Raw genomic sequence first — 22,063 nt, 5'->3', positions numbered from 1 at the left:
CATAGTATTTCTTCCAAATCATAGTATTTGTGCCAAAGTATAGTATTTCTTCCAAATCATAGTATAACTGCACAATAAAGGTTCTTGAGCCACATCAGTGTTTGTGCCAAATCTTAGTATTTCTTCTAAATCCTAGTAATTCTGCTCAATGATAGAATTTCTGCTATGCTTTAGTACTTTTTTCCTAGATTGTAGTACTTCTGCTAAGTCAAAGTATTTCATGTAAATCATAGTATTTCTACCAAGTCCCAATGTTTCTGCTAAATCATAAATAATGTTTTAGTACAAATTGTATGATTTGGTGGAACTTTCTGTGTTCCAGCACAAATGCTATGATTTGGCAGGAAAAAAATATTATTTAGCATAAATACTAAGTTTTAGCAGAAATGCTATGTTTAAACTTTAAAAAATTCTGCTATTTCTGCTGATGTGTGTTATGACTTTTGACCATTGAAATGAATGGAACACATTATCAATGTGGTCACTGATTTTGCATGATGGGCTGAGCTGTGTTTTACCTCAGTGAGATAAGCATCCGTTCTCAGACTGGGAGGCCTGGGTTCAAATCCAGCTTATGGCAACATTTCTTTCACTTAACAGTTAAACTTTTTTTAAACTCTTTTCAACACAAATTTCATTTTTTTCACCCCTTTTCAGCAAAATTTTCAGTTTTTTTAACCCCTTTTCAGCACAAATCCAAACTTTTTCAGCTCTTTTTCAGCAAAAACCTCTTTTCAGCAGAATTCTGCTCAGTCACCTCTTTTCAGCAGAAATTCTGCTGATTGAACTCTTTTCAGCAGAATTTTCACCCCCTTTTTTTTGCCCAAATTCTGCTAGCACAATTGTCAATCTCTCCACCTCTTCTTTGTGAGAAAGTGTTTGGCTCAGTGAGCTGAATAGCTGCCCTTTGATCAGGAGGGCCAGGTTCGAATCCTGCTCAGGGCATCTTTTTTTTGTTTTTTTTTTTTGTTTCAACTTTTTCAGCTTTTTTCAGCAGATATCTTCAGCCGTTAAGGCATCCACACTGCATTTTCGCAGGAAATGCAAATTTTTCTAGTTCTTATTGTATTCTAATTTTTGCCTCATAACTTTTGCACTGTCCACTTCCTGCTGTGACAAAACAAATTTCCCACGTGTGGGACTAATAAAGGTTATCTTATCTTATCTTATCTTATCTTATCTTATTTTGAGTAAATGATACTTGTAATTCAAATCAAATCAAAATCAAATCAAATTAATTTTATTGTCACATCACATGTGCAGGTACATTGGTACAGCACATGCGAGTGAAATTAATTATTGTATTTAGTACAATATGTCGCAAATGTAGACTTTAACTACACTACCCACATCAAGAGGTTGGCTGTTTCTCACAACAGACTCTCACATGATAGACGCTCCAAAGGCTGGTCTCTAAAGGGCTAAAGTAACACTGTTAAATAGACCGCCTTGAACGAGGAAGGCGACGTGATGGCGAGAGGTCCTCCCATGTGATGTGACTGAGGCCTGACGGACTGTACCCGTCTGTTATGGCTCCTCCTGCTACAGTAGAACGGGGCTAGACGTAATACCAGTGCGGGGAAACGGGAGTTAACACACCGCGATACGTTTCTCGGAAGCCTCGGCTAAAGATGGCAGATTGTGCAATGCTGACGAAAAAGACATAGACGGTGTCCTCGGCGTTGCCTCTTCTGCTGTGAAGGCTTCGATATTTCCTCAAGATTACCAACACCCCAAATGAACTCCGTCAGAGCAAGTAACGTTAGCAGAAGACCTAGGCGAGTATCGAGGCCGCGCCCGGTGCAGCCGGAGAGGAACCACCAGGAAAGAGGTAACGCTAGCTCAGCGAGTGTTAGCATTACTGGAGTGAATTATAGCAGGTTTTGAGGTTGAATTGCGTGTTTTGTTTTTTGGGCAGTTAGGCCTGTCGTTTGTTTGTTGTTTATATGCGCGCACATTAAGGTAAAGTTGGTTGCTGTGAATGTAAGAGCGATCACCAAGGGTCGCTATGCAGCCAGGAAACACCGATGCTTTTGTGTTAGTAGTTAGCATTCAGGCCGCGCTTTGTTTTGCTAGATTTTTTTTTTCTCCGAGTCGGCCTTTCTTTTGCTTTTCTCACCTCGCGCTGGTGTTTAGCTGTGTTTTGTGTTATGTGAGATTCGATTAATATAGAAAATGACATGTGATAAACATCGGTTTGCTGGTTCTATGGGTAACAAACGCAGGGGAGGAGACATAAAGTGGTTTTGCCAGTTGTCGTAGCATGCTAATTTAACCTAGCCTGTGCTAGTTTAGCTGTTATTATTAGCCTGTTTGGCTAGCTGTCTGCGTCCTGTCGTTCTAAAAACTTCATGTCCATTATAACAGTAACATGGCATTGCGAGATAGGTTAGTAGTTAATACTATTTCGTTTATTTGGCCTAGTCACATTATGTTTTAGTTGTTACAGTAGCACTGTCTAACAGACGGTGTAACACCAGCGATTTTTTTTTTCCAAAATAAACATTTCCTTGCAAAGGATGCTATTTAATCACAATTGCTATGCCTGAAAGAGCTATAGTAAAGACCCGGTCGGTCTTGAGGGACACCAATAAGTCACATTAATGGTTTGTTTTTTAATCTGATTTACAGTTGGACTAATCTCATATTGTGATGTTTGAGCTCACAGCATCAATTGGCAGTTAACCTAAGATGTGCTGGATGTGTTAATGTTTACAAAATAGAGCATCATAAACTAAGCCGTCATGTTCATCTTAATAAAAATAACTTATTAGATTACTTGACTTCATCTCTATTTCTCAGTTAATTTATTCATGGCCACAATTGCAGTGTAGCTCAGTTGTGATTTCATGGCAGTAGATGAATTGGGCAAGGCATAGTAGATAACAGATACCCAACAGCCGCTTTGCCTATTCCACATGATAGTGTCTGTTATGTTTTAGTTAAACGAGTCAGCAGAACCTATGCTTTTTGTCAGTTTTGCAGCTTTATATGAGAGCATGCTTTTTCTGCTGCAGGGTCTAACAGACTGTTTGTAGTGGTTACAGGCCTAGTAGCCAGTGAGAGTTATCCTTGAAACCAGAGCAACAAGCAGTGATTTGGGGTAGCTATCAACTCATCATACCTTGGTGAATAGGCTTATAAACATACTGTGTGTCTCGTTTAGCTGAGGGTTCATATTCTGATTAGTTCAATTTTCCAATTATTTGAATCTCCTGTTGATAGGATTTGTAATCACCTTGTTCTTCACACACCAGGTAATAGTCAAACAACCTTTTTTACTGGCTTTTGTCCTGTGAGGTAAATGCTGTAAAGGAAGCTGAATCTGTGCTGTTGTTCTTTTTTTAAACAATGAATTAAAGTTGTGAAGTCATGCCTGTTGTTCAACCAAATGTTCAACACATGCATGCAAATTAATGTCTGTATTTACAGATAAAGACACATGCTTCAGGGCTTTAAAGCAGAGAAAGCTACACCACATAGGTTAATTAAATGCATGCAGAGTGAAAAGGAAAAAGATTATGCTGTTCTTTGGTTTCTTTTGGTCTTTGGTTTCTTTGGACAGTCAGTTTTAAACTAGTTTTCCTAATGAGCATACTAAAATGTTACACCGAAAAATCTGTTGAAAACACATCAACACAGGTTTCTGTTGTATTGGTTTAATATGTTGAGCTGTAAATAATCATTGGTTTTATCTTCCACCTTTTCCAGATGAGGACGTTCCTGCAGATATGGTTGCAGAAGAATCCGGTCCTGGAGCCCAGAATAGTCCATACCAACTTAGAAGAAAGTCTCTACCCAAGAGAACAGTGTGTCCGACAAAGCCAAGCATGGAGGTACGTCTGTTAGGAATTTTGGAGATGGATAACTGCCTAAAGGATGTTAATTTAATTTTGAGGCACATAACATTTCTAAATATTTTCTACGACTTTTTAAATACAGGGTGCTTCCACTTCAACCACAGAAAACTTTGGACACCGACCTAAGCGTCCCAGAGTTTCTGGAAAGTGTCAAGATTTACCAGGTAAGTAAGAAGACATTTTTTGACTTGCATGTTCAAAATTTTGTTCCCTGCAGCTTGTGAGGGTTAATTGTGCAAGCAGTTGGAGATAGCAATGAGAAGAACAAGTTATAACTCATTTAGTCTGTTAGTCTGTCTTGTTGGGTAGTAGTGTGCAGTTGTATGTCATACAGAGTGTCATATTTCTTTTTACTAAATCTTTTATGTTATGATTATATCTTTTCTTGGGGGTTTGAAACGTTATGAGTACCAGAGGCCTATGTGGTACACAGACTTGTTATGGCATAGTTATATGGGTCTTATGTCATCTCTAGCTTAATTTAAAAATAATATATGACAAGAAACTATGGTATAAACTTTAGTGAACCGATGGCAGTTACTCATGTTTTGGTGGATTTAACATGACAGTTTTATTCTTCAGTCCATCCTAGCTATTCTTATGATTGGCAATTTTGGGGGAAATGACTGTGTTATAGTATAAAGATGTTTTAGAGTAATCTCTCTAAAAATGTCTTTGCTAAAATTGTGAAGCAACTCCATAAATTTGTCATTTGGAAAGTATAAAGTCTGTTATTTGTGGTGTATGGTGTCTTTTTTATATAATGTTGCTCCAGCCAAAGCATCCCAAATAAATGCTTGCCTTGTTAGATGGCATTTGGTTCTGCCTTTACAATTGTCAGAATGTCTTTATGTTGTGCATACTGTTGTTCTACATGATCTGTGTTTAAAACTAAACGTACTTCTAGGTCATCGACAGTCTCCGAACAACGGTGACTGCTACTGAGCAGATCATCTTAGAGGCTGAGCTGATACCTTTTTAAAAAATGGATTATTTATGTGTACAATTGACAGAGAAGTAAAATGACAAAAAGATCAAATTTCTAAGCTGGCAAAAAGCTCAACATTGTTTTTATTATGAGAAAGCCATGGCCCATTATCTTTTGTTTCATGAAAAAAAATATTGTTATGCAGATGAATATGCTGTGTCTGTATGAGTTAAACTATAGCCCAAAAACTGAGGATTGACTTTATGTGTGGAATTGGAAAATCATTACATGCATGTCTAATTCAGTGATCGTCTTTCTCCCAGCAGCTCCAGCAGAGCAATATTTGCAAGAGAAGCTTCCAGATGAGGTGGTGCTAAAGATCTTCTCATACCTGTTGGAGCAGGACCTGTGCCGTGCAGCATGTGTGTGCAAACGCTTCAGTGAGCTGGCCAATGACCCTATCCTCTGGTGAGACATGACAAAATGACAAAACATCCTATTGTGCCCCCCCCCCCCCCCCTTTTTTTTTTTTTACGGTTATTTTAATATGGTAAAATACCCTTTTTCTATAGCCATTAGCCTTTACTAACTTTAAATTAGAGTTTGTTAATGTGGTTAATCTAAATTTGAATTGTTGATTACATGTTAAGAATACAACAGAAACCAGATATTATTGTTGATTTAACAGCAACAGAAATCTCATTTTATGTTGTGAGCAAGCCATCTTTAATAATTAGATGTGTGGGTGTGTGTCACTGCTTTACTTTTCTTTAGAACAAATGTAATTCAGACTTAGTCGATTTGTTGCGGTACATACACTGTTGAGCTTGACGTCATTGGGATGAGCACTTTAGCTTAATATTGTCCTCCCACGCGTCATTGGAACAATTTATTTTTTAATCGATACAGCGTCGTTTCATTTCATGATGCCACGTGAACCATTCACCTTTGAGTGGATGGATTCAGAAGTGTGGACACGATTTACCAAAAAATCTGGATTGCAGTTTGCGGCCTGTGTTGTTGAATCATTGCAGCTAAATGTTGGCAACCAGCACCAGCCATGTATTTTGCTGACACACTGTTCTCTTCTGCCACAAATGACTTCAATAACCCACTCATGCTGTAAGCTGCAGTCTATTCAGAACAAGCACTTTTTGAGCACCCACTGCATTAGTTTGTCTTCAATGCCTCAATAAAATATAAATGTATATATACACACACATGCATGCATACACTTTATAATTGTTTCTGTGGTTCTTCATTGAGTCTTGGGTGCTGGCTCATCATTACTAGTGTGCAGAAGGACAGTAGTCTGTATTAATACTACTAATAATAACAAATGAAATGGAGCCCAGCCACCATATAATGTTGCAGCCTTTTTGCTAGTGGGCCAGTGTGTCAACAATTATATTGTGGACGTGACTTTTTTTAAAACGTGTTCATCACATTTTTGCCAAACAATGACTTCTGTATTGTAAGGAATTCTGACAAATCGAAGGATGTAAACTCCTGGTATGCCTTCACATTTCAGGAAGAGGCTGTACATGGAGGTTTTTGAATACACGCGACCCATGATGCACCCCGAGGCAGGGAAATTCTACCAGATAAACCCAGAAGAATATGAGCAGCCAAACCCGTGGAAGGAAAGTTTTCAGCAGTTGGTATGGAAACTACTGACATACAATGTAGTAGCATTGGTTTCAGACTAAAGTGACCTAAATAATGTTTACAGAGCTTCAGTCCTAAATGAAGCAGGCCATGAAAAACACATTATCTAAAATGCTTTAAGAAATACTTTTACAATAAAACCTTTTTAATCATTGAAATATTAATCAGAAAATTGAAGGGAATCAGGTGGGGCCATTTGGGTAGAACCTTCTTATACATGTAATCCAATTTTTATATAGTAGTGCATTATTGAGCAACTTTAAAGGCAGTGTTGAGACAGAAACTAGGTCATTGTTGAATCTTTGACTGATTCTTCTGTGACCTTTTTGCTAATGTAAATTCTACCAGTGTGGACATAGCTGAAGTCACAAAGTGACATTCAGTATTGAAATAAAAGCGTAGAAGAGGATGTTTTTTTTAAGATGGAAATAGTGTTTACAATTATTTTCTCTGTAATACACTGATCTTAAGTATTTTCTTTTCCCTTCAGCAAAATTGTCTCTTTTCCCTTTGTTCCTCCATATTTTTCATTACACAATCCTTTTGTAATTGTTCACTTCTTCCACATATGAATAATAGTAGTGTTTCTTCCCCTTTTTTCCCCCAGTATAAAGGCGCACATGTAAAACCAGGCTTTGCAGAACACTTTTACAGTAATCCTGCCAGATACAAAGGAAGAGATAACATGTTTGTAAGTGTAATTATTACATACTTTAAAAAAACAAACAAACAAATCTTCCACTTTAATGTTGCGGTCATTCATCTGACCTGTTCTCTTTTCTTACTTTTTTCTTTTCCCTTCCCCCAGTACTATGACACCATTGAAGATGCTCTTGGAGGGGGTCAGGAGCCTCACTTTGACGGCCTGATATTTGTCCACTCTGGTATTTACACAGACGAATGGATCTACATCGAGTCGCCTATCACAATGATCGGGGCTGGTAAGTGCGTTTGTAGTCATGGTTACGGTTTCAGTGCACCCTTGTTTAGTCTGGTCTCTAATTAAACCAGTCTGGCCTTTTTGCAGCTCCTGGAAAAGTAGCAGAGAAAGTTATCATTGAGAATACCAGAGATTCTACGTTTGTATTCATGGAAGGCTCAGAAGATGCTTATGTTGGATACATGACCATTAGGGTGAGATGACTCTGATATTTCTTTCCTCACATATACAGTAAATGTTTCCCTTTTCCCCATGTTGTATGTATGTTAGTCCTGTTTTAGCTACTGTTGTCAGTCACATTCAACATTAACAGTTCTCTCTCCTGCAGTTTAATCCTGATGATAAATCCGCCCAGCACCACAATGCACACCATTGCTTGGAGATTACAGTCAATTGCAGCCCCATCATTGACCACTGCATCATACGCAGCACGTGCACAGGTAATTTTGTTTAGATCTGACTTTTCGGGCCTTCAGAGGGGTCAGTGGGAGCATTTGACAGAAACTAAAGTTGTTTTTGGTTCCTCATAAGATAAAATGGCTGAGAATTACCGAGGTCTTGTGTTTATGTGTTTGTGATGAAGTGTTATTTTCTTTTTTTTTCCATGATGGCGCACAGATTGTTTTCGTTGCTTGTTTTGACAGGTAGATTTGTGGACTAATATATCATTGTCGTGCTTGTTTCAGTGGGGTCAGCAGTGTGTGTCAGTGGTCAGGGTGCTTGTCCCACAATCAAGCACTGCAACATCAGTGACTGCGAAAATGTTGGTCTTTACATCACTGACCATGCACAGGTAATGCACACCTGTTTTTCATGTTATTTAAATATAGAACTCAAATGCATATGTCAGCTTCTGCTGAGCGTGTCCAGCAGTCTCACATCTTCTGAATACCATCACAAGTCTAAGTCCAGTCTACAGACATCAGTCTTTTATCTATAAGGTTAAGGAAAAATGGAAACTAATCAGCAGACTTACAGCTGACCTATTATTTTGTTTGTTGCTATTTTCTGTCATGTGAATAATGTTACAGTGCTAAAAGTTAGTATTAAACATGTCCAAATAATCATACATGTATTTGTGATGAGTGAGTCATTCAGCAAGGTGAGAGTTCAGGCCTTAGACCCAGTTTCTAGTGTTTGTTTGCTTGTTTTTCTGATTGTGTGGTTCTGGTCATCTGCAGGAGGCAAAGCACACCAATAGAATCAAATTAGTCTCCTTGGAGAATGAATGAACACATTCTTGCCAAACTGTCTCCTTGAGTAGCATTGAAAGCATATAATTGCATACAAATAACTGACAGGGCAGGGAGATTTATAGTTGTTTGGTTTATGCACAATAACACTTAACTTGCTACATTAACTTTGGTGTTTCCTACCAGCAAATGATTTACACGTACATCTGTTGACAGGAAAAAAACAAAAGAAAAATATTATACATCTTGTGAGTGAAAGAGTACATTCACCTTTATGTCACTTAGAAAGTAGGTAACTGGAATGACCAAAGAATTCTTGCTGTATTGCTGCAGATGTTTAGGTTGACAGGATTGGTTGGAAAAGCTGCTATTTTTAATCAAGAACTATAATTATGTTATTTAGATTTGCCATTTGTTTTCAGAGCCTTACACCAGTGCTCCTTTTATTCTGATCAATTTTGCCAAAGCTGTGTTTTCAAACCAGTGATGTAGCTTTTCAGGAAGAACTTCCCATTAGAAGAAGCTGGCCATTGATAAGACAAAGGCAAAAAAGGATAAACTGTGGTTTTATATAAAGCATCAGGCCCAGCTGGGGACGAGTAGGTTTATTTTAAATGCAGTTCTTCATGTCGTTCAGGGAATCTATGAAGACAACGAGATTTCAAACAACGCTCTGGCTGGGATCTGGGTGAAAAACCACGGCAACCCAATCATCAGACGGAATCACATCCACCACGGCAGAGACGTGGGAGTTTTTACATTTGACCACGGCATGGTGAGATCCACTTTACTGATGGTTTTATGTTGTGTATGTTTGTCAGCCACTAAATTGTATGAGAAGAAATTCAAATGTACAATATGTAGTACCCAAATAACACTAATGCAGATAAACTAGGTGAAAAACATAAAACAACATGATGATGGTGCACTTATACATATAAGCTAAAAACCACTTTGATGGACTTATAATAGGTTTGTCATTCTCTGTTTCCAGGGTTACTTTGAGAGCTGTAACATCCATAGGAACCGTATAGCCGGCTTTGAGGTGAAGGCATACGCCAATCCGACAGTGGTTCGTTGTGAGATCCATCATGGTCAGACAGGAGGCATCTACGTGCATGAAAAGGGTCGCGGCCAGTTCATTGAAAACAAGATCTTTGCGAATAACTTTGCAGGCGTGTGGATCACTTCCAACAGTGACCCCACAATACGGTCAGTATGAACTGAAAGTCTTGAGCTCAAATCAGGTCAGCATTCAAATCTATCCAATTATTCAGGTTCTCAAATTTGTTCTGTCCAAAACAGGGGCAATGCCATTTTTAATGGTAACCAAGGTGGAGTTTATATTTTTGGTGATGGCCGAGGCCTCATTGAAGGAAACGACATCTATGGTAACGCCTTGGCAGGAATCCAGATCAGGACAAATAGCTGCCCTATTGTCAGGCACAACAAGATTCATGATGGCCAACATGGAGGAATATATGTGGTAAATATTTCTAAAAATATTGTTTTGCATATTTAAGGGTTTTTCATTCCAGGTTTCTTATTTTTATTATGAGGTGAAACCGTTTGTTTCTGTGCCATGCAGCATGAAAAAGGACAAGGAGTCATTGAGGAGAATGAGGTGTACAGCAACACACTGGCAGGAGTGTGGGTTACAACGGGCAGTACGCCAGTGCTGAGGAGGAACAGGATACACAGCGGGAAGCAGGTCAGATCACAGGCTAGTTAGTACACCTAGAGGGATGTATATTGTTCATCTGATCATAATGGTCATAATTCTGATGTCATGAGATCACAAAGTTCCATCTAAGACCAACTTGATATCCTGTGAATTAAAAGAAGATGGATAAAGGAATAAACCTTATTTATGTACAAGCACATTATGAATCACTAAATTAAAGCCAATATATTTTCATTGCCATTTTAACAGGTTGGAGTTTACTTCTATGACAATGGCCACGGTGTGCTTGAAGACAATGATATCTACAATCACATGTACTCTGGAGTTCAAATAAGGTTTGTGTAACATGACAAACAATAACAAGTAACATAAGCAAGATTCACCTGAGCAATGTCCTGATGTTAGGGTGGTCTGGTAGAGTGGTATTGAAGCAGCTGCTCACTTTTCCATTGTGTCCTCCCTCCCCAGGACGGGCAGCAATCCTAAGATCAGACGGAACAAGATCTGGGGAGGCCAGAATGGCGGCATTTTGGTTTACAACTCAGGTGAGAAGAAGAGATTTTTCTGTCTTATTGTTCTCTTTATTGCCATAGTTAATATACTGTTTAAACAATATTGCCTCAATAACAAAACATCCATGTATATGTTCTCTAGGCTTAGGTTTCATCGAGGACAATGAGATCTTTGACAATGCAATGGCAGGTGTGTGGATAAAGACAGACAGCAACCCCACTCTGCGGAGGAATAAAATCCACGACGGTAGAGATGGCGGGATCTGTATATTCAACGGAGGAAGAGGTAACCGATTCATTACAGAAAGGAAGTGGAGTAAATATTCAAGTGGTTAAAAGTAGTGTAGATCTAATTTGGCTTTATAATATTAGGAAATTCAGACCTAAATTAATGTAATCCTATCTTTTGGTATGTTAGTGAATTGTCAGATTAAAAGTCCATTTTCTGTTATTAGGTTTACTAGAGGAGAATGACATTTTCAGAAATGCCCAAGCGGGGGTCCTCATTAGCACCAACAGTCACCCAGTACTGCGGAAAAACAGGATATTTGATGGCTTCGCTGCAGGTGGGTAATGCATGCACGCTAGCTTTAATAGCTCATGATGAGATGCTTGAATTTAATTATTGTGGACTTTCAACATCGCTGTGTCTTTGTAAATTGATTATTCTTATTTGTTTATGTAAAACTAGGTATTGAAATCACCAACCATGCCACGGCGACTCTAGAGGGCAATCAGATCTTCAACAATCGTTTTGGGGGGTTGTTTCTTGCGTCTGGTGTCAATGTTACAATGAAAGGTACATTATTAGTGGCAAAGATTTTTAAATATTATTGAATAAAAATGCAGAAATCTCATACAAATTTCCGTTTCCTCCAGATAATAAAATATTGAACAATCAAGATGCCATTGAAAAAGCTGTGAGCAGAGGTCAGTGCCTGTACAAGATTTCAAGTTACACCAGCTACCCAATGCACGATTTTTACAGGTAAACTTTTTTTCACCTCTCGCACTCAAAAATAACCTCAGCTATTTTTGTTTGTGATTGTTAAAAAAAACACACCTTGGGTTTCCATAGGTGTCACACTTGTAACACAACAGACCGCAACGCCATTTGCGTGAATTGTATCAAGAAGTGTCACCAAGGACATGATGTAGAGTTCATCAGACACGATAGGTAAGTCTGACTGATGCATGCTAGTAAACAGAACAAACTAAATACACCCTGGATGTAAATGGATGACAGACTGGCTTGTTGGTGCCTTCCTTTGAGGCTCCCCACTTTAGACCAGAGTGAAAGTGCAGAAGCAGAACACAGCATTCACAAAACAAGGAATTAAGAATTGCTGCTCTTTCTTTCTCCCTGCATGGCGCGCACACAGCAGTGTTTCTCATGATGGTGGATATCAATAAGCTGCAGCAGATCACTGCTGTTTCAGTGTATTTTATAATGCAAGCTTGGCTTAACCTGCCACATCTTTATTTGCTGATGTAGAGATACCATCTCCGAGACAAATAGCTTGCTGCTAAGTGCACTGATAATTAATTCAAATAAGCAAATTTTGGCTAAGATACAGACAGTGGTAGGAGGAATTGAATGAAGAGAAACAAAACTAGTCAGTCTGCCTGATGGTAAAGAGAATAATGTGCATGCTCGCTTATAAGAAGCTTGGGGTCTGATTACACTGTTTAATTTTTTACTAGTCACAGATGTATAAAGGCATATTAAATGCAATATAATGTACTCTCTTCTCTGTTTTCGGGGACCAAACATAATTAATTTTTCTCCTCCGTCTCTGCCTACAGATTCTTCTGTGACTGTGGTGCTGGGACGCTGTCAAATCCTTGCACGTTAGCAGGAGAGCCGACACATGACACAGACACTCTGTATGACTCAGCTCCCCCTATAGAGTCCAATACACTGCAGCACAACTGAGCTCAAGTTCCGAGGTTCTGCGCTTCAGCAGTAATGGACGTATAAGACACTTTAAGTTGTGCCGTGGAAGAGCAATTCCAAACTAAAACACAGATTCACTTTGGCAAAAATATACAGTGACTTTAAAAAGTAAAACAAAAAAAGACTTGCGACTCGGATATTCTAAAAGGAGACATTTAGAAAAAGGTGATTATGGATGCCTCACATTTTCTTTTCCTTACATTTTTTTTAACAAAAGATGACATCAGTGGGACAGAGCAGAAGAGCAACTGATTCGGGATTTGTAGGTCTGTTGATTTGGTCAAGTAAATGATGCCGGTGAGAGTTGGACAAAATCCACCGAGGCTTATCTGCTTTTGGGAAGCGGATGAATGAGATACTGCAGTGTACAGATCCAACATGGAGAGTCAGTCAGAAGAGGCTACAGCTCGTCTCATGAAAAGGCAAAAGCCCCCAAATACAACAATGCTTCCATCACTGGGCAACCGACGTGCTCGTATGATATGTACGGGAAAAACAACCTAGCACTTCAGCATTTTTTTTTCTTCTTCAAGACAACTGTTGAGATTTGATTTTAATGCTTTTTTTTGTGTAGTTTTGTATTTTCATGCAAAAATCTTACTGTACTTGAATGTCTTTATTTTATTAAATGTGTTTTAATTTTTTTTTTTTTTGTTATTATACCCTAGGATTGCTGTAATTATACTCATGTCGCAGTATCTAACTTCTTTCTGTGAAAGAGATCAGAGACAAGAGAGGAAAACACTAAACACTTTCTCCAGCAATGTTGACTCCTTTACACTTGCAATACAGAAAAATTAGATGTGTAATTGTGCTTTCACAAGACTTGTATATCTTCTTGTGTTTGTTGATGATATTCCAGTCTGCTTTACATGATCTATGCATATTTTTTGGTTTAGTATCTGTTGGCCTGTCACAATTACTTAAAGACCAGGCAGTACAGATTTACATGCAACTGCATCTTGATTGGAAATTAACCCATGATAAGCTAATTAATACAGGTTTCTTTTTAATAATCTCCGGCCCTGGTCAGAATTTGACAATAAATGACCTGATGCCATTTAGTCTGTTACTTTGTGAATCGATCTCAGTTCAGTAGGTAATCCTGACACAGGTGTCATTTTCGCTACCATCGCAGGCACGGATGCTGTTTAACAGCCCATTAGGATACAAATTCTGGCTTCCTTTGTCCTCCAAATGAAAGAGCACTCTTATGAAAGCATAAGTTTTGATGTGTTTTTCCATTGCCAATGTTGCTGGAGAATTTAAAGAGGCTTTTACTCTACTGAAGCTGAGACAAGTATCTATATACAGCGCTTTATTGGTTTTATTGCCCCCTTCCCCCAATTCATGTGTACTGGTGATTGTGGGTTCTCATACAGACTGAAATGTATGCATGTATCATAACATCTAGACTTAATATATTGTGAAGTATTCAATAACCGTTATGTAGGCGCTAGCGTGAATTAAAAGGGTTTAATTTCCTAGATGAAACATTGTCATTTTTTAAAAATAAACTTTATTAGATCAATTCAGTAGTGTTTTTTTTTTAATGACAAGAAAACAAAACAAAAAATGCATTGAACTTTTAACAACATTTTACAGAGTACTGAGCAGTTGAATGAGGGAAGTGAAACGGGTGCTGTCCAGTGTAGCATCCTCAGCAAACTGGCACAGCTTCCTACATGAGGGGACAGGAGGGAACATAAGTAACCATGCTCTGACTTTAACAGATCAGCATTGTGTGTCACTGTAGTATCTGCAGAATAACTGATGCGAAACAATAATACGTACTTGAAAAGTCTGAGATTGACGGTGCTTGTCTCAAACTCTCTGGCCTTCCTGTGTCCTGACTGGATAACTTCCTCTGGTAGGTTGGCGAGTCGAGCAGCATTGAATCCATAACTCTTAGGACACGCACCCGTTATGAACTTGTAGAGGAAAGTGATGGTCTCTTGACTTTGATCCTCACACTCATTCTCCACCATGCACGCCTGAAGGAGGGGGCGAAAGGGAAACATGATACTTAAAACCCACAAACCAACTGCATTAAAGAAAAAAAAAATAAACCCTAGTAAATCCTCCGGGTTTGAAAAATAAATCATTGCCTCCTGCTGTTCCCCCTAATGAACAGCAGGAGGCAATTTTGGTGGTAAAAAGTCCGAAATGAGCTGCCATCCTCCTTTATGACCCGACTAAACACTTTTGCTAATGAGTTGATAAGAACTAAATGAGACCTTCATCCAATTTATGACTTCATTTTCTAGGTCCTATCCCTCCCTCAGTTGTCATGCCTTGACAACTAAAAGGCTCAACCTGATGTTTCATAACAGAAATTCGCATACCAAAGCTGTTTACAGTAATGCCACCATAGTGCACATTATATACAATACACTAAAGTAACACAGACTAACAAACCGTAAATATCGGTGTCTGAGCAATTGTGTGAAACTTGCCGTGCACAATTTGAAACGATCAAATTCTGGTGAGTTCAAAATTTCTTTATTTCTTCAGTTTATTTATACAGTGACGAATCACAACAGCAGTTGCCTCAAGGGGCTTTATATTGTAAGGTAGACCCTACAATAAACCTTACAATTTTTTGCACCATGTTACTAAAACAGCAAAATGTTAAGAGCAGGAAGCTGCCAGTTGCGGCTAGGGCTCCAGGCATGCAGCTGTGCTCGAAGAGCAGATGTAGCCACAAACTGCTCAATTCATTGTCTCGCACTAAAAGTTTTTGCTTTCATTTGTCTTGTACATGTGTGTACTGTGAACTGTGAAGAATTTAAATTAAAAACAGAATGCAATAATTTGCTTATCATTTAAGCGTTGTATTTGACATTAATGTATAAAAATATAGCCTCATTTATTTATTTCAGGATTCATTTCCTTGCAAAATGTACTATTTAATTGGTATATAAATTTGTCTTTTTATTACAGTCCTAAATGACCTTGCATTGTCGAGTATCAAGTGTGATTAGCATTGCTGTACTCACCATGTGGCCCAAACGCACGGCAGGGTTGTTGGCATAGTCCTCCACCAGGGAGTGGTAATGTGTAGAAAAGAGAGTGCGACAGCAGATCTTCTCAGCAAGCTCCTTTACAACAGCGCTGGCGATTGCTGTGCCATCATATGTGGCTGTGCCCCTTCCTGCAAGCAGTTCACAGCTCAGTGATTACACCACAACAATATTGTGCTGAGAATACAGTCTATGCTATCCACCAATCATGTGAATAAGCTTTAATAAGCAAACTAAATAAATGCTTACCCAATTCATCCAGAAGCACAAGTGAGTGTTTAGTGGCATGGCGCAGGATGCTGGCAGTCTCACTCAGCTCCACAAAGAAGGTGCTTTCTCCTGTAGAGCACAGAGTTGAAAATACACGCTCAGCTCATGAAGCACAAGCTCAGATCATTATTCCTAATATGTTAAGAGTCTCTGATGTTACCAGCCATGATACGATCTGAGGCGCCCAGCCGAGTGAAGACCCTGTCAACTGGTGTGAAGCGGAGGCTCTCAGCTGGAATGTAGCAACCCAGCTGGGCAAGAATGATCACGAGTCCACACTGTACAACAGGAGCAGCACGATATCTTAATATGGACCAACTGAGACTGCAAATACACCGTCTATGTAGACTGTGGAAAAAAAACGTATGAAATTGTATGTATACATTTATACATATAGTCAAAAATACCCACTTGTCTCATTAGAGTAGACTTTCCACCCATGTTTGGCCCTGTGACGAGGATGCAAGAGGCCAGACTGTCATCTTCACTATTTTCACCGGTGCCAGGGCAGCCAATGAAGATGTCATTAGGAATGAAGTCGTCGCCAAAAAAGGTCTTGGTGACACAGGGATGACGGGATCCCTTGAGGTCGATGAAGGCTGCAACCTGGGCATCATCCTCGGGAAGCACGACCTCTGGCCTGGCCATAGGCCCGTCGCCGCCCTGGCTGTAGCGAGAAAAGGCCAGCAGCACATCTGGGGACAAAAAAAAAGGACATAAATAAAAAAGAAGTACTGAACATTTAATTATTTACATTTAAGAACTAAAAAAAAAAGCGCATATTAAATGCACGTCTTATAGGTCTGCTTTGCTACCATAAAACCAAATCTGTGGCTGGACGTGTCCCAGTGGTACAAACACTTTCAGAAATCAAAAACTATGCAATAATCTAAATAACTGCAAACATCAACACAGAATTTCCCTGAAACAGAGACTTAGCCAAGCTGTGAAATAAATGAACTTACTTCTAACAAGCCCTCAGACTGGTGCAACATCATTATTTAAAAAACACAGTATGACAGTTTCTCTGTAACATCTGCAGGAAATGTACTGAGAACAGACCGGTGTAGTGAAAACAACACAAATTACATATCGAGAAGATGAAAAAAAAAAAAGAAGCTTTTTAATTAAAAAAATAAAATAAAACAAAAGGATTGTTACCAAGCACTGCCATGCACTCCACAGCAGTCTTCCAGTCACTGTAGTTCTTGTCAAAGTTATAGAAGAGCATCCTCATGCAGTCTTTGAGTGCAGCATCTCTCTTCTCCTCAAATCCTTGCAGCTCTGAGAACATCCGTTCAGTCTTCTTTGTCACATAACGCTTCCAGCCTTTCTTTGTAGACTTTAACTCATACTCGTCGGGGATATTCTTCTCCAAGACGCTGTCAGGAACCTCCATCTGATAGCGATTTTTCCCAGTTCCCCAGAAGCACATGCTTTTACAGCCAAGTCTCTTCTTCTGTTTGTCCAGGTAATCCTGCAGCTCTCGTTCACAGTTCTTGATTCCAGTCAGAGCCTGGTCGTACTCCGGGTCAAAGCCAGCTTTGGGGGTTATTACTCCAGTAGTGCGGGCTTTCTGGTGGTCAAAGGCAGTGTCCCAGCGTTTGAGTTCACCAGAGAGGTCGGGAAAGAGGCCGTTCTTTTCGCTATTCAGGCTGATAACTCGACAAAGCAACGTGGAACGAAACTCGCCTGAAACTGGAGCAAAGAGAGAAACAATGTCCTGCATCGTTTTGAAACCTTCCAGTGCTGAGAGGAAGACTGCTATCTTGCGCTTGCTGTAGGTCACATCCTCATAGAGAACTGCTCTGCTGTCAGGGTGGTCCTGGCTCTTCAGAGGTGTCCCGATACTGTGGATTTTGCTCAGCAGGCGCTCTAAATCTGGAAGTTTTTTTAGAAGGTCTGAAACCTCAGTAGCCTGGGCTTGAACTCCCATCAGGTCCTCCACTGCATCCAGTCTGTCCCTGATAGATGTGGGGTTACACAGAGGAGCGCAGAGCCACTGCTTCAAAAGCCTCTTTCCAAACGGAGTAGAGCAGGTGTCCAAACGCTCCAGCAGTGTCCCTTCTGTTCCTCCTGATCCATTCTGAAAGATTTCCAAGTTTGCCAGAGTCACTCCATCAAGCACCATACGCTGACGAGTCTTGGCAAAGAAGCTGGCGGGTCCTGCAGCTTTCTCCACCTCAACATCAACTGGGACATATTCTTCAAAGTTAGCCATGGAGAGCAGCTCTTGGTCCACCAAGCATTTCTTCAGGTAGAAAATGCATCCACCCAAAGCGGACAGTGCTAGTTCATAGCCCTCCTTAGGAGTAAGGCACAGTGAATCACTCTCAGATGTCATCTCTTTTAGAAGAGCGGGGAGAAAGCTGCTCCCAGTCCCTTCCTCCTTGCCAGTTGCCTCTTTAAAATAATCTTCTTCTGAGAGGGTTTTCAGAGTCTTCTGAGCATCCCAGAACTGTGTTCCTGCGTTAAGTCCTTCCTGCAGAGCAGAGGACAGAGAGGCTTTGAGTATTTTGCGAGTTTCATCAGATGGGTTTCCTTTCTCAAAGAGCACCTCAGCGGGAGCATAGTGTGCTATGAGCGTACGCAGGCGTGAGCAGTGACGATCGTCTGAGAACTGACCGACATGAAAACAACCGACTGATGTATCAATAAAACAGACTCCATATGTGCGGCAGCGGCCGGAGCTTTCTTCTTCAGCCTTTTCTTTCAAACTCAGAAGGAACTTGCTCTGGCTTTCTGAAGGAGCACCATCCAACACACTGTAGGTTTGGGTACCACGTGTGATAATCCTGCACACTTCTCTTTTCACTACACGGTCTAATTTAGTGGGCTTGAGCATTGTCTTACAGCGCGCTTCCATCATCTCTGGGGTCTCTGTCTGCTCAACACGAGCCACTTTGTAGCCTTTCTGCACCAGTACATCTGAGAAACGTCCAAAGCCAATCTCTGGAAAACCAGAGTGCGCCCAAGTCCCCTTCATGAATGTCAGTCCCAGCTCGTTGACTCCAATCACAGCATCCATGTGGTAGAGCTCATAAAACTTTCCCACCTTGTAGAAAATCACTGTATCAAACATCTCAGATTTGAGCTGCCACCACCGACGTATACCAGGAGTGATTTGATTCATAAAGTCATTTGGCACATACAAGGTGCTAGGATCATAGTCATCATCTGTCTGTCGCCGCCGTTTGCCGTCTTTTCTCTTGCCATCCTGCAACCACTCCAGTTTCTCATGATCCCAAACTGCCCCTGCAGTGGAGCCTGAGCCAGTCGCCTGGCTCTCAAAGCTCTCGGGAGCAGAGAAGGCTGACAAACGAGATTTTGTGTCAGTTGCAACTGCTGCTGGAGCTCTTTTAGGTGCAACAGATGGAGCAGTAGGTGTCTTTGCTTTTGTTTTAGCCGACTTTTCTGCAGGACGTTTGCGCTTGGCAGGCTTGATGGGGCTTTCCACATCTGACTTTTCGGTGCTCTCTTCTTTCTCTCCACAGCTTTCCTTCCGTCGGTCCTCTTCATCCTCACTGCTTGACGCAGCGTCTTCTGGTTTGAACTCCTCATCGGATCCGTCACTATCTGAGGCCGCAATAATGCGACGGCGCTTGGCCTTGCTTCCTTTTTCCATTAACGCACAGAATAAACGTGTACTGACTTTGGATGGCTTCAGGGCTTCGCTTTTGTTTTCATACTCATCACTGCCCTCTTCATCAGTCACTACTAAGCTATCAAGCTGGAAAAAAAGAATAAAATACAAATTTTAAAAAAAACTTGCATTACTGACCAGTAATGATAAGCTGATAATTACACCATGCGACTAAGGCTGCTGCCCTGGGAATAACATTACTTTTAATATTACAGGAGAATTTAGACTTCATGACCACACTGGTGAAATATTATATTCAGAAATTATCGGGTAACCTCCATTTCTTCATCATCATCCTCTTCTGCATCAGATGGGTCCGTGCAGAGAGGTATCTTTAATCTTTTTTCTGGGCTGTCAAACATAACTCCATCAGCCAGCTCCATTGCACGACGGATTACAGGTTTGCCACAGAAGTAGACTCCTCCAGGTTTAGCATCACTGCTGTCAGAGCCTGTGCAAATCATACAAAGAAATTCCAGCTTACTCTGAGCAGACAGCAAACAATGGCCCCAAAATGGATGCAAGCCACTGATGCACTTCCAACTAGGAACAACCAACCTTGGTACTCTCTGACTCTATTAGAGCTGACCCATCCTCTTGTTGGAGGTTCATCAAAGAAATGAACGTGTATGCGCTGGTCACGACCATGGCCCCTCATCTCCTGCCCAGTCAGAGGCTGGGGTACCACCATACACGGCCACCAGGGGTACCCTTCCATTTTTGCCCACACAAGGGCACCAGCACTGAATAAGCATGGAGGGCTGCTGAGGATAAGAAGAGCAAAGACACTTTCACACATCTTTCAATGCTGTAAAATTAACTTTAAACGTGACTCATTGTGTGTTACAGTCGATCTCTTGAATGGAGTGGAAAAGCAACACCACAACACCAGCTTGGACCTTTATTAGTCCAACAAGCCCCTCTTAAATATAATAATCAGTTTAAAATAGTAAAACAGAGGTGCAGGAAAGACAAAAGCAGTTGCAATTCACTTGTGATAAAAGGATTTGCAAAACCGACTTATCTTAAAAGCACACACGGCCACATGTCAAAAATCATCTCCCCCTATCGTGGGTAGGGGTGTGGTGCCCACTTGAGATGGCCCAAACAGTCTAAACTATGGCAGAAGATAGTGATAAGTCCACACACCCTCCACTTTGACAAATACAGGCATTAGCATTGATTTGACCCAACAGCCAGCATTGTTCTGCTCGAGTCACCCCCAATTTCACGTGTCCGTAGCACAAAGGAAAGGTCACGCTACATTTTCTTTATTTATTTTCTGTCAGCTCTCCTTTTAAGCGGTCTTAATACGTTAATTTAAAAAGAGAACTTACGCTGGTGTTTCTGGGGGCCTGCAAACAATTTTAGCAGAGGGAAGGAAAACTGTACGAAACCCGACTCCAGCAACTACACGGCTCCCAAACTCACTCACCTTTCTTTGGTTGTTTGGGCCTTGTCGCCAAAGAGTTTCTTGAATCCTCCGCTCGCTGGCTTGGACTTACTTTCCTTCTTAGCTTTGTTGGTGTCTTTTGTCTGCTGCGGAGTCTGTTGTGCTTGCTCTTTCGGAGAGGAGTTGGACTTCTCTATAGAGCAAGGCAGGTCTGCTTCCTCCGGGGAGGGACTCGGCTTCGGTTTTGCGACTAGCGGCGGAGACTTGGTGAAGAAATTAAAGAGCGAGCTTTGCTTCGCCATGTGTGCGAGTTGAAAGTCTGTTTCCCTGTGTTTGTATTTTAAATAACTCCAACGACAACCACCCCCAACCTTTCTACACCAGCTACCGTATAGCTAGCTTCACGGCGCAAACGCAAGTCGTTCGCGGGAAACACGCACGGGGTGTTGTGGGCGTGGACAAGAGCCTCGTCCAATGATGAGTTAGCATACTATAATGTGGGAATCACGTGACCCAAACACGACTTTTGTTGTTGGCCATGCTCTTGGCGCCCAGAGGTCTTTTTCTTTTTTCTCTTTAAACTTTATTTCCAGGCGGATAAGTACAAATTACACTGTTTGTCATGTAGACACTCGGCACTGTCATTTATTGGAACAAACCACTGTCTTTGTTGTGTTTATAAAATGTTGAGGTAAAGAAACAGTAAATGATATGAGAATTACATTTCTTATTTGTCACATGAAGTAGTTCTGCAAGGGTTACTGAATCCAAGAGCTCCAGATATTCCTTTGCTATCAGAGAGTAATCAGAATGGGATGTAAAATTAGTGCAAAGAAAACAACTACATCTGCACATGTACAACATGCATACACAGTTTGAAACACAATGTTTAGATATACTTAGGCTTATGCTTGTTCATGTGTGGGGATCTAGCTGCTCTTTGGGAGGTGTACTCCAGCAAACATAACCTTTAGGGCAGTAGACATAGGTGT

At 40.6% G+C, this 22,063-nt stretch overlaps 2 protein-coding genes across 4 annotated transcripts; one reads left to right on the top strand and one right to left on the bottom strand.

The window, feature by feature from the left end:
* Positions 1-1,385: 1,385 nt before the first annotated feature.
* fbxo11a (F-box protein 11a) lies at positions 1,386-14,273 on the top strand. Of its 2 annotated transcripts, none has more exons than XM_082558202.1 (22): positions 1,386-1,831; positions 3,712-3,836; positions 3,943-4,024; positions 5,115-5,256; positions 6,320-6,449; positions 7,064-7,147; positions 7,265-7,397; positions 7,484-7,590; positions 7,725-7,836; positions 8,083-8,189; positions 9,227-9,364; positions 9,584-9,801; positions 9,895-10,075; positions 10,178-10,300; positions 10,523-10,608; positions 10,742-10,818; positions 10,928-11,071; positions 11,241-11,351; positions 11,477-11,584; positions 11,665-11,773; positions 11,864-11,962; positions 12,592-14,273. In XM_082558202.1, exons 1-22 carry the CDS (start codon positions 1,738-1,740, stop codon positions 12,719-12,721), a joined length of 2,640 nt encoding a protein of 879 aa, XP_082414328.1. In that variant the 5' UTR covers positions 1,386-1,737; the 3' UTR covers positions 12,722-14,273. The 2 variants fall into 2 exon arrangements, with proteins under 2 accessions (XP_082414328.1, XP_082414327.1); XM_082558201.1 differs by having other exon boundaries at positions 5,112-5,256.
* Positions 13,358-21,530, bottom strand: msh6 (mutS homolog 6 (E. coli)). 2 transcript variants are annotated; one of them, XM_082558200.1, is made up of 10 exons: positions 21,114-21,530; positions 20,237-20,439; positions 19,954-20,129; positions 17,197-19,765; positions 16,447-16,730; positions 16,196-16,313; positions 16,015-16,104; positions 15,742-15,896; positions 14,537-14,736; positions 13,358-14,423 (listed from the first exon to the last, which is right to left on the bottom strand). In XM_082558200.1, exons 1-10 carry the CDS (start codon positions 21,371-21,373, stop codon positions 14,342-14,344), a joined length of 4,137 nt encoding a protein of 1,378 aa, XP_082414326.1. In that variant the 5' UTR covers positions 21,374-21,530; the 3' UTR covers positions 13,358-14,341. The 2 variants fall into 2 exon arrangements, with proteins under 2 accessions (XP_082414326.1, XP_082414325.1); XM_082558199.1 differs by having other exon boundaries at positions 20,237-20,442; positions 21,114-21,529.
* Between the last annotated feature and the right edge of the window lie 533 nt (positions 21,531-22,063).

The sequence above is a fragment of the Aulonocara stuartgranti genome (assembly GCF_965226115.1).
Source record: "Aulonocara stuartgranti genome assembly, chromosome: 13".
NCBI classification, from domain to species: Eukaryota; Metazoa; Chordata; class Actinopteri; order Cichliformes; family Cichlidae; genus Aulonocara; species Aulonocara stuartgranti.
The sequence above is the reverse complement of the archived record's forward strand: the minus strand, read 5'-3'. Positions and strand labels throughout refer to the sequence as shown.

Coding starts and splice junctions, on each gene's coding strand:
- msh6 (XM_082558199.1), bottom strand. CDS start 21,373: ATGGCGAAGCAAAGCTCGCTCTTTAATTTCTTCACCAAGTCTCCGCCG. Junction 20,130..20,236: donor TAGAGTCAGAGAGTACCAAG/GTTGGTTGTTCC, acceptor TGATTTGCACAG/GCTCTGACAGCAGTGATGCT. Junction 14,424..14,536: donor GTCAATCTCAGACTTTTCAA/GTACGTATTATT, acceptor CCCCTCATGTAG/GAAGCTGTGCCAGTTTGCTG.
- fbxo11a (XM_082558201.1), top strand. CDS start 1,738: ATGAACTCCGTCAGAGCAAGTAACGTTAGCAGAAGACCTAGGCGAGTA. Junction 7,837..8,082: donor CATACGCAGCACGTGCACAG/GTAATTTTGTTT, acceptor TGCTTGTTTCAG/TGGGGTCAGCAGTGTGTGTC. Junction 10,609..10,741: donor TACTCTGGAGTTCAAATAAG/GTTTGTGTAACA, acceptor CTCCCTCCCCAG/GACGGGCAGCAATCCTAAGA.